Source organism: Manis pentadactyla, chromosome 17, assembly GCF_030020395.1.
Source record: "Manis pentadactyla isolate mManPen7 chromosome 17, mManPen7.hap1, whole genome shotgun sequence".
Classification (NCBI taxonomy): domain Eukaryota; kingdom Metazoa; phylum Chordata; class Mammalia; order Pholidota; family Manidae; genus Manis; species Manis pentadactyla.
This window is the reverse complement of record NC_080035.1, coordinates 10,789,567-10,802,855: the sequence shown is the minus strand read 5'-3', so window position 1 is coordinate 10,802,855 and position 13,289 is coordinate 10,789,567. Positions and strand designations below refer to the sequence as shown.

The window sequence follows — 13,289 nt, the reverse complement described above, 5'->3', positions numbered from 1 at the left end:
GAATGCACCAAGATACCAACCTCAGTCTTGCTCTTTATCCATTCTGTATCTACTTCTAATTTTTCCTTTTGGCGAACAGTACGATGAGATTTTTTGACTTCTGTCTCAGACTCCTCTTCTTCTTTTGGTGGTTGACTCGGTAAATGAAATGTGAAAGTAGGTACCTCTACAATTTGGGGGCTGAATAAGTCTTTGGTAGAAAAGAAAAAGGAAACTTAGATTTCTCTCTCTCTCAAAGCAATAAAGAGAGTTTGACGGTCTGGGATATCAGTCATATTCCCCCAAGTAAGGCAGGCTTCCGGGTAATAGAAAGAGCAAGCCTTTGAAGAGAGAAATGTAGGGGTTGACTTTCCAGCTCTCTCATTTATTTCAGTCTTTCATTCAACACATTTTTACCAAGGGTCTATGCTGTGCCCACCCAGTGGTAGGTGGGAGATACCACAGTGAGAACTATCCGTACAGACTTGGGAATGGGAAGGGTGATGCACTAGCCATGTGCCAATAATAAGCATGACTGCTAATTGAAAAAATAGGCTAATGTGGGAGTCATTAAAAAAGGAAATATAATTTAAATGTGATAACTTAAAACATAAATGTGTATTAACACACCATTTTAAAACATAGGGCAAGGTCTTTCCTTTGTATGTGGGTCTGATGGCTGGTGATCATTTTTGCTCAAAGCACATTCATAACTTATCATCTACAATTTTCAGTTTTGGTATTTTCTAAATAGTCTGAGTGCAGAATCTTAGGCTTTAAACATTTTTTCTTTATATATATTCCCCAATCTTTCAATGTATGCTTGATCCACATCTAATCTAAAGCTGTTGTTTTAAAAGCTGTTTTCTTATTGAGTCTTTTTAAAGCATTCAACTTAGTTTTCACAGCAACGAGTTTCTTTTTATCTTCATTTCTGTCCATTTTTATAACAAATGAATTTTGGAACTAAATTAGTAAGGGAACTGAAGAACAATCCCTGCCCTTGTGACTCTGGGTTGTTATGGGACAACCAGGGGGAGCAGCAGCTGGAGGGGCTTCCAGGGGGCACCAGACAGGAAGCTCTTCCCAGGAAGGGGCTGCCGGTTCCCTGGGCAGGGTCAGGGGGACGTCAGTTAAGAGAGCTTCTCTGTTGCACCACTGCGGTCAGCACAGCATGGGAAGAGGTCATGAGCGGTCGTGACCTCTGGTTGACCCTTGAGCAGCATCCGGGCTATCAGAGGCTCCGCCCCTGGCGTTGAATTCAAGTTCTGCCCTCTGTTCCCTCCGCGGAAGCCGTCTTCAAGGACGCAGCCCTGAGAGGAATGTGTTGTCGAGCCGGCAGGACTGAATAGTGACGGCGCCCAGCGAAGGCCTCTGTAAACCTGTGCTGCCGGCGGCCACTCGCCTTACAGCGGCCCCGGGCAAGCCTGGTAGACGGGCCCCCCTGCTTGCGAAGCCTGCCTCCTGCCCCGCTGGAGCTGGCTGCCTCTCTCTCGGGTCTCTCCCTGCCCTCCGGGTATGGGGGCTGGTTTCTAAGTTCGTCTGGGTAAACCAGGGCCGGAGAGCTCACGGCCTGGACCTAACCAGGCCTGGAGGTTGAGGAGGCTTCTGCGGGAAGGCACGTGTCCAGTGCACAAGGGCACTTCCAGGCGCGGCGCTGCTTGGCCGAGGGCTGGGGTACTGAGGCCCTGGGGCAGGGGTGCCCGGCCCAGTCAGTGAATAACAAAAAAGCCAGTGTGTCTGGAGCGGGAAAAGTGGGTGCCCTCTAAACCACGGGAGGGTGGGGCATTTTCCTAGAGGCAATGAGGGCAAATGAAGGGTTTAAAAAGCTGCGCTAGAAACAACCTGAGAGGGAGGACGATGGGAACCCGGGAGGCTCGGGGGATCTTCCAGGGGAGAGAAATCGGTGTGGGCGGTGTGTCGGTGAGGCTGGGGAGAGGGAGGGAGAATCAAGGACCGTGGCTCCCCTGAGGAACTAGGGAGTCCGCTAATCAGAGATCAGAGAGGGAGCTTTTCTCAGGAAAATGAGGAGAGAGAGGTGGGCAGGGGCATTTGGAAGCCTTTGTAGGAAGTTTGCAGGTGGGTCTCCTCCTCCGGAGCACCTTCTCCGGAGCATGCTTACTGCATGGCGACGATGCGTCCGAGGGGAGAGCTTAGGTGAGCCCATGCTGCCCTGAGTGTCAAGTAGAAATTAACGGAAAGCATTTGTGAAATGTCAGTAAAAGAGGACATTTATATGTGGATTCTTTTTCCTGGCAGAACGCTAAAATCATGGGTATTCTGGTTTGTGTTGTATATAGGGCTTGGCCTTTATTAGGAGGAAGATTTAGGCTGCCTTTCTACCCTCAGTTTCCTTAAAATGGGATAATGCCGCCTGCAGAGATTGGGTTACTGTGAAATCAAGCCTGCACAGTGCCTGCTGCCTAGTAGAAGGTCAATACACCTGTGTCCTTCAGGGAGCTTTGAATTTTGATGGCGCATGACATGGAGCTGTATGCCTAGGCTATGGACTCATGGTCTGGATACTGGAAGTCAGTGAGTTGTTATCTCAGAGGAGGCTGGGAGATTTCTTTGGGACTGGCTACAACTGAAACATGGAGGGGATGCTTCTTACTAGTGAGAAATGGTTCTTTTCTTTATAAACAGCTCTAACCTTCTGGGCTTCAGCTATCCAGAGGAGCAAGGAGTCGGCAGGGGTCGTGGTGAGGCACTATGGGGAAGTGGGCACATGAAATTTCATTCTCCTGTTGGAAGTACTACCCGAGGCATGTGATAGTTGAGTGTCTTGAAAGGCATTAATTTCTTCAAAGGAGCAAAAAACTCATGCCTGCCTGCATCCATTTAAAAACACTGAGTGTGTAGTGTGTGCCTTGCTAAGGTGCCAATGAAAGATGCAGGTATCTACAGCCAGAGGTAACAGAAATATAAGCAGTAGACAAGTAGAACATAATAAGTGCAATAGACATTTGTTGTTGTGTTTTTGGCTGCTGAGCATCTGAACTCCCTTCTTTGTTTTGTGTGAGTCTTGATGGGAGGCAGGGCCCTTCCACTACAGAAACTGAAGAAGATTCCTTCTTCTCCCTACCTCCTAACTCCAACGAGGACATAGATTCGGGCTTAGAAGCCTCCCACTTTTTCTTCTGCGCACACACTAGCCTTTTCTTGTTCACTGAACATGCCCTGGGGATGAGCCCTAGGTTTGGTCTGAGAGGTCTGGGGCAGAGTGCGGCTCAAGCGCACACAACGGCTGGGTGCTGTCCAGGTAGTCAGCCTCTCTGAGCCGTAGTGTCTTTATCCCACTTCAGTGGTTATGACGATTAGTTTGAATCAGGTAGCATGTGTGAAAGAACCTAGCCCACAGCAGTTGTTCCATAAGGTTGGGTCAGGGGCATAAACTGGTATTGGGAAGGAATCTGAGACGGTGTCCTGGCTCAGCGAGAAAAAGCACCAGATCTATGAGGTATTCCTGCCGTGGGTATTGTTGCCGTTTCTACACTGGCTGTACCTCGTGATCTGAGAGATACTCCATACAGTGGCTTTGAGTTCCTGAATTAAATGGCCCAATAGTTTAGGCTCTTGGCTTAAATTTCTCACGATTAGACCTAAAAAACTATCAACCACCATGTTTGGCAAATCTTCACACTGGAACCCAAGTGTCTTCAGTATCTGGTAAAGGGTCTATTTCTTTTCCAATTTTGTATTAAGAATGCTGTCTTGGAGCCCCTCAAATCTAGGTTAGATCCCTCCCTGAGATGCAGCCTTCTGCCCACCCACAGCACTTAATCAGTCTACGTGTGAGCACTTTCTGGTCTGTCCTTATCTCCCCCATCCCCAACACTCCCCTGCTCCCGCCAAAGAATAAGCCTGTTGAGGTCCCAGACCCTGTCTGTTTTGCTCAGTATTTTATCCCTGGCAGCAAGGACCTTACTACTAGCCCAGCAAGTGCTTAAACAAGATAACCAGCTTTTCTGCCTACTTTACGGTACAAGGCAGAAGGTAAGAGCCAGTGAGATGCACATAGGAGAGCCAGTCATGGGATGGAAAATGGTAGAGTGGTCCTTACTTTCACGTTTCTTCAAATTCCAGAGGATTGTTTCCTTGTATTTGTCATAATTTTTCTTCAGCCTGCAAGGAATGAATTGTCCTTAAAAGCTGAGACTGGATTCATGTTTACATGTCACGTTACACAGTGCGGACAACGGTAGAGCCTGCTATGGAGGAAGTTGGGCTGATGGCTCTGCTTTTCTTCCCATCAGTGTTCAGGGATAAAGGGACAGCACATGGTACTGACTGTGTGCTGCTCCTGGCTTCTAACTGACCTGGGCACATGGGCTGACCCCCAAACCTTTCAAAATAAATTCAAGGAGGATCATCTGAGGAGCCAGGACAGTGCTGGGACATCCAAATGCAAGGCTGGTTTTGGGGTTAAGCTTGGGCAGCTAGATTGTTCTTGGCATGTGCATATATGAGCGAGGGTTACATTTGGAAAAAGCTTGGAGAAACAGCATTGTCTGAACTAGACAGAATCACTTGAAGCCTCCTTGAATTTAGTAGGACATTTTTAAACAATCTCACTCAACTTACTGGGAAAGCCACATACAGCTTTTCTAAATGATCAAGCCCTTAACCCCCTCATGTCAATATACAAAGCAGGTCATCCTGGCATTTCAACTGCTTGGACTGTTTCACTTCCAAATAAGGGTGGCCTGTATGGGCAGCTCTATTTCCGGTTCTCAGATCATAACCCTTTTGAAAGGGAATGTACTGGAAGGAGTGAGCTTCCCAGGCTTAATTGGATCTGAGAAGAAGGCCTTTGACATGATAGATTTTAGGTTCTTAGTAAGAATTCCCTGAAGAGAGCAAAATAATTTAACCCTGAGTAACCCCAGGAAGCACATACCGTTTGCTGGACAGGGTTGAGTTACTTTACCTGGCAGAGACCAGAGGTTTACTATTTGTACTTTAGAAGCAACAGCAGGACTTGAGAATGAGCTTTTTATGATGCATTGGTACCAAATGTTACTCATTTTATTTGCAAGCTCATTGAATGGGACTGAAGCAGTTACCTAGTAACCATCACCTATGTAAGAATAATATGGAGAAGTGGGTGGGGTGAAGCCTGCCCTGTGTGCTGAGAGCAAGATGCCAAATGTAAGCAAGAGTCAAACTCCAGTGAGGGGATGCAGACAGAGGCACCAAAGCCCTTTTGGGAAGATTCCTCCTTGGCTCTTTGCCCACCTTTGCAAGCTAGTGGAATTGCTACCAGCTAACTCGGCAATGGCAGAGGCTCTGAGGTACACACTATAGATCAGCACACAGTGGGTGCTCCAGAAGTGTTTGTTGAGTGCACTCAGGTTAGAATGAGCCCCAGTTATAGGCTTAAATGGGAAGGAATGGGGAGAAAAGTCACCTCTGAGGCAGGGTAACTTATTGGGATGCTAAGTGGTTTTTGTTTTTGCAGCTATGTAAGGGTCTGAAGGATGTTCTTTGTGTTTTGCATTTTTTACTTGGGCTTCCTCTTTCCTAGAGAAGTCTCAGGGGTCTCTGGCCTCAGGATTCTACTGAGCCCAAAGTAAAAGTTGCGGGCAGTCAATCTCTCTCTCTGGTTTTTGCTTGCAGGGCACCTCAGCCCCCACGGCCTGTTCCTTGGTGCCACTGCCATAGAGTCTGCAGTAGGCCGTGGAAGGCCTGAGCGTGCACCTTGCTCACCAAGGTTTCTGACAGCTGGATTAATGGAAACCCAGGCTTCCATTCACCACTGGGGTTGTGGAACATTTTGTGATCTGGGCCAATGCCAACTAGAAAGACTTGGTGCCAGCAGTCTGCAATAACCTCATCATTCCCACTCCAAATGGGTGCTTTGGCCATGACTCTTTGGTCAGTGAAACTCAATGGCTTTTTCCCCTGTGGGGAGCATAGCAGAGCATTAGCTAGCCTAGGATAAAGCTAGGGAATTTCTTGGGCAGATGCCCAGGATCTTGATCTTCTGTTGCCCCCTCTCTTCAGAGGCCCAGGGCTCTGAGTCTTGCTCTCCAGACTTTTGTACAAGTTCATGGTTCCTTCAAGACTTTTCCTGCCCTGGATTTCCAACTTCTGTCACTGCCTGCTTTTGATCCTATCCTGTACCGCCATGCTTGTAGATGTCCTTGCTCTTGAGTTTTGGCAGCCAGATCGTGCGTCTGCCTGAGCCCGGGGTCTTACCTTTGCCCTGTGCCTGCTCTTTGACTCAGGGGAGGGACCTGCCTGGCCCTGGCCTTGCTCTCTTTTCTCTGGTGGTCCAAGTTACACTTTCCTGCTGCCACCTCTGGCCTACCGGAACCCACTGACCAGCAGCACGGTCTCCCCGGTCACTTACAGACTTCCCAGCTTCCTTCTGGCTTCGCTGTCCAGATGCCCAGTCAGGGGAATGTCAATATCCTCTTCCAGTTCACTGCGAGTCGCCGAGCCTTTCAGCAGGGCCCTAAGCACTGACTGATAGGAGCTGTTAAAAAGCTGCAAAAAGGATCACAGAATGAAATATCCAGAAAATGGAAATTAACGATTGACTAATCAATCACTTTTCTGACTCTCAAAAGTGTCAGATGAGGTTTCAACATGTTATTCGAAAAACACAAACATTGGGAATAGTATGATAGCTAGCAATATTTCCTTTAAGGAATATTTTCATCATCATACCCTCTCCTCACCCTCTAACTCCCTCAAGAATTTTTAAACAGATGTATGCCAAGAAATCTTTTGAAAGCATTAGATTACCTCTTCTTTCAAATGTGGAGATGGCTGTAGAACATAAAAATGCTTCCATGCTTTAAGAGCATAACAGACATTCTGAGTTCCAGAAATGGCCAAGTTCCCAGTGATTGCTAATTTATTCAGTGTGAAAGATGACGGTCTTCAGGAAAGCACTGTAGTGCCCAGCAAGTTATTGTAGTGGACAACTGTGTGTTTAGAAATTCTTTCAAAGTAGTGACATTGCAGGCTGCCTTTATGTTTTATAAATTTGATCATCCTATTTTAAGTCTGTGATACTAACTAGGACTGACCCTCTCAAGAGATCCTTTTTGGGATTCCTTTGATAAAAAGTGAAGTTTGGCTTGCTGTCCAGGAAAGCCATGGATCTGTCATGTTGCCCTGCTCACCCACAGGTTGAAGTTGTCATCGTGGTTGTTCAGCTTTGATAATGGATAGTAGTATGCCATTAACTTGTTAGCCGCCTGTAGTAAGTGGAAGGCCAGTGTATCCAGAGTTACACATGCCCTGGGACGGACAGGAGAATGAAACTTGTGGTTGGCTGGTTTTCTAGGTTGGGGTAAGGCTGGGGTGCCTCAGGTGTGACTTGCCTGACTCCCAGTCTCTGCGCACTCCTCTTCCCATTGCTGGAGTTCAATTAAGCAAGGAAACCATTAGACTGAGGCGGCTCTAATGCCACGTGGTGGCCTGTGTTTGCAAACCATAACATAAGCCTGTGAATGCCTTCAGGTTGTGAACTGCAGACCAAGGACAGCCATTCATAAACAGCTACCTAGGATTTAAGGTATAATTTCCTTGCTTTGTTTCTATCTTTTCTCTATAAAAGTTTCCCCCTAAGCTTCTCTCAGTGGAGGATTTAGGAGAGTTCTTGTTTGCTGATGCCCGATTGAATGATACATATACAGATAAACTCTTAAATGTTTAATATGCCTTAATTTATCCTTTAACACAGGAATCAGGGCTTTGAGACAGATTGAGGTTAAGGCCCATAGTGCCAATGTTCCTGCCTCTAAATTGCTCATTGTTAATAATCCCTTCCTTTGAATGGAGCAACTTCTATTGGTCTAGGCTGGTGATCTCTCATCATCCCCTCTGGATTCTGTTTTGTTCACCCAAAAATACGGTGTCCACCATGGGCCACCAGGCACAGACCCACTGGGTGGGCCTAATTGAAGTTGTCGTCCCATCCAGGCTATGCCTTCCTACTCAATTTAGCCAGCACATGAGACGTCTTATGAGGTTTGTCCCATTTGCTTCTCTAGCCTGTAGAACTATCCCCATCTTCATGGGAGGTGTATCGGGTACCCCAGTGCTGAGTTCTCCCATGCCTGAGATTCCTCCTGGGTTAATCTCTAGTTCGGGAAATGACAGGAGAGTTTGTGATGCATGAGTGTGTCACAGAAGTAAAACACACATGTCTGGGGAAATAGAAACAGCAAAGTTGTCGAACTGTCAGGATAACCAAAGTGTGGTAGCCCCCATCCAAATAGGAGAACTTCAGCAGCGCCTCCCCAGTTTGTACCTTGGTGGTTTCTGGCATTTCTCCCAGCAGGCCTTAAGAGTCCACACAAACAAGTCTTCCAGCTGCGGGAACCATGTGGCATTCACTCCATTCTTCCTGTCCTGCTCTGGGCCCACCTGTCCACAACTGCCACTTAGAACTTAGCCTGAAGACATCCTGTGTCCCCAGGCTGCATTGCTGCCTGTCACGGCAATGCAAGTAGAGGGGGAAGTGTCCTGCAGCTCTGTGCCAGGCCATGTCACCTGGGAAAGCCCTGAGATAGCAAGGCAAGTGCTTGTGACCAGAGCTTGCCTGTGCAGCCCACGTGTCACACAGAACCCTCCTAGTGAGCAGCGTTCATACAAAGCCTTGCATGGCCATGTGGGGAATGGGGGTCCTCACCCCTGCCTGTGACTGCAGCTCTGCCTGAGATGGCAGAGCCTCCACTGGATGGCCTGCTGAAGGTTTCTGAATAATCAAGTTTCAATTAAAACAATTCTTTTAGATTTCTACTCTTGCCGAAAAAATCTTTCTAAAATGCCTGAGTTTACTTTCCTGTCTTAGTAAGTGCAATGCAGTGATTCTAAGTTCAAGTAATCTTTTTTCTCCCTTCATGTGGTATTGTAGCACTTGAAAAGTAATTCTTATTAATATGATATGTATAAAAGCAAGTGTTGAAAATCAGGAATTTAGGTCTCAATATGAACTGAGACCAGAGCATTTTCTAATTAAAACAAACAAACAAACCCTAAATACCTAGCTTTTTTTTTTTTGCCTTTTCTTTTGCAAATTTAGAAAAACATATCTACTTAATTTTGAGTTCCAGGGACACAAGATTTCACTCTGTGTATTGCCAATCCTGAGACAATTTTTTAGCCTTAGTGGAAAGGGTGCATAATAATGTTTCCACCGAAATCAACATGTGCTGTAAAGTTGTGGAGGTAAGTTGATCCACCAGGCTGTACCACAGGCAAAAAAATTAATTCAGTAAAGACAGTAACAACATGCTGTCGATGTAAGGCTTCCTCAAACTATTATGTGACTTCCCATCTCTGGTTATTGGCTGGAGGAAGGACATCTGTTGACTCTCTGGAGCCGGTTCTGTGCTGCTCTGAAGGGTGGTGGTAACATGTCTGCAGATTTGGGGCCTGTGATCCTCTGCTGTTTGCCTGCTCTGCAGAGGCTGTTGTCTAGACTTCCTGTCTTGCTAAGCTGCCCCTTTCCTTGTACTTTGATTAGAGACAGCAGGTTTTCTTGGGACTTTGGTTTGTCTGTACTTACTGGAATTTCTGGGCTGCTGTGTTTTCTAGCACCCAGGGATGTAAGAAGTAGAAAGAAAACTCAGGAAACTCACCCCCTTGTCATTCCTTGGGTCCCAAAGTTCCTAGCAGTCTTTTTTCTCTGCCTTTCAAAGAAGGCAGAAAGAAAAGCTTCGTATGTTTGTTTTATATTCAACACATAGGGTTTTAAGCTGTACTTCATGGGAAAAGTATTTCTAGTCCATCTTTCCAGAATCTAATTTCATTTGCAAAGGGTTTCTATGCAGAATGATTTGCCTTGCTGCCTAGGTAATTTACATGTTTTGTTTTTGTCTTTGCTGCCTTCAAAAGCAGTCTCGAGAGTGTCTGCTTGTGTTATCAACAGGGCGCTCTGAGAACAGGGCCTTGAAGTGCCCCACTGGGCTTGCTTCTAAACCTTTTTGATTTAAGGTGTGTCTTTTAAACTTTCGTCGGTTTTAAGCAAAGCACCCTTCAGCTGTGCTAACAAAGGAGTAAAGCTACGAATCCCAAGACTCCAGAGACAGTCACGGGCTGGTGCTGGGTCACCCTCCTCTAACATTTGGAGCAAGGTGGTTTTGAGTTTTCATCCTACTTACACTGTTGTCGAGGTCCTTGCCGTCCTGCGTGTCAGCAGGCTCATTCAATACGCCATCCAAACAGCTCCCTTGAGAGACAAAGTCCATGACTTGCAGTTTTGGAAGGCACAGCAAGAGGAAAGGCATTTGGAAAAGGAACCAAAACAAAACAAATCAAAAAGGAAATAGATATATGGCATTTAACCTTGTCCTTTTAAATAAAAATGCATCATCTGTAAGACTTTAAATTTATCAACTTACCTAAAATCTAACTTGTGGATATTAATAAAATAGGACTAAAAGGGTCGGTTTCAGTGGCTGACTTAAGAAAGGGAGTGTGTATGCTGGTGGCTGTTGAAGGTTTATCTGACAGTGGCATTTGGGTGAGTCCTGAATGAAGCAAGCGAGTGAGCAGGCAGATGGCTGGGGAAGAGCATTCTGGGAGTGGGTAGGAGGTGCAAAGGCCCTGAGGCGAGAGTGGGTGGGAGTATGCTCAGTGTATTTGCCAAACTACAAGAGGCAAGGTATGCCTGGAGAGGAGAGGTGTGAGGGAGGTGGTTAGGAGGGGAGACGGGAGCAGGGCCAGCTCACAGAGGACCTCGTAGGCTGCGGGAAGGACTTTAGATTTTATTTTGAGACAGATTTATTTCTGAGTGATTTTTTCTTGGAAATCTTGAGAATTATTCCTGTCTCCTTCCAGTTTTGTAAAAAATTGCCAATTTCCAAAATTACATATGGTTCATAATTGCTAATTAAAGCACAAGGGATGAATCTCCAAACTAGTGCTAAAAAATGTCTATAGCCTGGTGACTCTGGGCCAGGGAAGGGGCTCAAAGCCTCCAGTGTCGACAGGGTGCAAATTGAATGGAGGAATTGATGATTATAACTTGGCCCATCTCCCTGCTCCTGGGAGGGCATGGGTCCTGAGGTGGGGGCTGGGAGGAAGGAGTCTCACATGATGATTGGGCCCCTGGGGAAATTACTGTGGCCTGTTGTCTCAGCTTCAGGATGGCAGCAGCCCCTTGAAGCTGGGCCACCCAGAAAGCCTTGAAAATCCACCAGGCTGGTGCAGGGCTGCCTATTCTGTCTGATTTTGTGTCCCTCTCACACCTTTGTGGGGAGAGAAGGGACATTCTCTGTGTTCTCCACACACATTACTTTCACGCCTTTTCCCAATTTTGGTTCAGCAATAAAAACGGATTCCTTGGGACTCCTGGAGGGATGGCAAGCTCCACTTCGCAGGACTCGCCTTTGCCAGGACTGGGCTCAGGGGCCTTTCTGCCTGCAGACTTCCTATCCAGCTTGGGTGTGTCCCTGACAGAGACCTGTTGTGTCCATGGGGGGCCCTGGGCCATGAGAACCCCCCAGCAATTCCTTTCTGTTAGTTCCCACACGAGCACACCAATCCCACTGGGCTGCTTAGAACTGGCAGATACAAGGGGTCACCTGCAGCTTGAGTCCAAAATCCCATGTGTCCCCAGACTGTCTGCCGTGGGAACCGCTGAGAAGTTTTGCAAGTCATTGAGGAAAACCCAGCAGGAATCCATGGGAATTCAAGGAAGCCCCATTTGGTTGTCAGTGAGGAGGAGACATGTAGGACCTTGTAGAACAGGGGTCTGGAGAGACGGAGTGGCAGCATCTCCAGTGTGAGATTCTTGGAGTCATGAGTGCCTGTCCTAGCCTGAGAGTGAGTGTGGCTCTGGGCCTGATGGCCTTATTGAATAAAATATCTTATTTCAGGGTGAAGAAAAGTAAGTGTTTATCAAGAGAAGGTGATTTGGCCATCCTAAATACTGAACAGCAGTGTTCAGAAGTGTTGGACTCAATGTAATAATTAACCTTATTAACCTCAAATGGGCACCATCTACATGTCAAGACAATCACAGTAAATGTGCCAGAGCCCAGCCATAACTGGGCTTGAATGAAAAGGGAAAGCTTTATTCCTAATTAACTGTCCCTTTGGAGATCTCTGCCAAATTCTGCCTTTGCTCTAGTGAGATCATTCTCTTCGCCTGAAGCAGTTCTATGGGAGGGTTGTTGGGGGCAGAGTCAGGCTGGTTGAGGGGTGTTCCTGTCATTTAGGACCTGGGCCATGCCTGGCATGTCACTCAGCCCCTTTGCACTCTAGTCTCCTCATCTGTGTAATGGCAATAGTAAGATTCACCTTCAAGGGGCTCAGAGGAGCAGTGCTGATGTAATCCTGGCATACAGGATTCCCTAAGGGATTGTCTTCTCCAGGTCTGATAAGAACAAATCTTAATTTTCCCCATCCAATCAGTGCCTCTCCTCTAACAGTTTTCCTCTACAGAAACTCAGTTCTCGAATTTGGAAGAGATGTTGAGCAGTGTTATTTGCCCTTCAGGGCAGCCCCCAGGCTACAGAGAGTAAAGGCAGGGGAGAAGCAGTACCGAATAGGTGACTAGCGGGGAGCCGGGGGCAGGCCCAAGCAATGAGCAATGCAGCAGCTCTGCCGAACACTGAACCCTGGGCAAGAACTCAGGCCTGTTTCACCTTGTCTGCCCTTCAGGTAGTGAATTCCTTGTATCCTTGCCAGGTGGGCCAAGACATGGGCTGGGCTGGCAGTTGCTGTGGGCACAAATCTGTATGTTATTCTAAAGTCTTCCTACTCAAAGTGTGGTCCGCAGTATCAGCTGGGAGCTTGTGAGAAACACAGACTGTCAGACTTGCTGAATCAGAAGCAAAATCAAACAAGCTGCCTTTGGTGCTGCTAATTGCATTGAAGTTTGAGCAGCACTGCCCTAATGCCCACCTCTGCCCCATCCCCACCCCTGAAGTGGGATAAGATGAAGAGACTTCTGTTGATCAGTAGCCTTTTGGGGATGATGGACCCATGCCTGCTGTAGAGTTTGAAAGAGTTTGATAAGACCCCAGTGTATATGACACCCCATCCTCTCGCCACCACTGAACATGGGGGCGTGCCCTAGTTTGTTTTCTGATAGGATGGGCCTGGTTGATTGCTGGGCTTTCATTTTGTGGGATGATGTGTGCAAGGAGGAATTCAACTAACCCCTCCTCAATAAAAATTTAATAAGCATTAAGGGTACCATTACAGAGGCTCCAAGTGATTCCCTACCAAGGGGCCATTGGGTGAGTTTATCTGGAGGGGCCCATGCATTCCACTCAAGCCCTGCCTCCCAGACCTCAGAAAACCCAACAGCCGACTAGACCCTCTTGAAGTGTGGCAGT

General features: G+C 47.1%; 2 protein-coding genes across 2 annotated transcripts in view; one reads left to right on the top strand and one right to left on the bottom strand.

The window, feature by feature from the left end:
- The window catches only part of COG3 (component of oligomeric golgi complex 3), a 141,683-nt gene that overhangs the window by 85,124 nt on the left and 43,270 nt on the right, over window positions 1–13,289 (top strand). The gene's annotated exons all lie outside the window — the stretch shown is intronic.
- The window catches only part of ERICH6B (glutamate rich 6B), a 54,780-nt gene that overhangs the window by 9,128 nt on the left and 32,363 nt on the right, over window positions 1–13,289 (bottom strand). The window contains exons 8-11 of the mRNA XM_036889745.2: window positions 10,104–10,192; window positions 6,335–6,471; window positions 4,043–4,104; window positions 21–190 (exon numbers count right to left, since the gene is read on the bottom strand). Coding sequence (XP_036745640.2) covers window positions 21–190; window positions 4,043–4,104; window positions 6,335–6,471; window positions 10,104–10,192 — 458 coding nt within the window. The remainder of the gene's footprint in view (window positions 1–20; window positions 191–4,042; window positions 4,105–6,334; window positions 6,472–10,103; window positions 10,193–13,289) is intronic.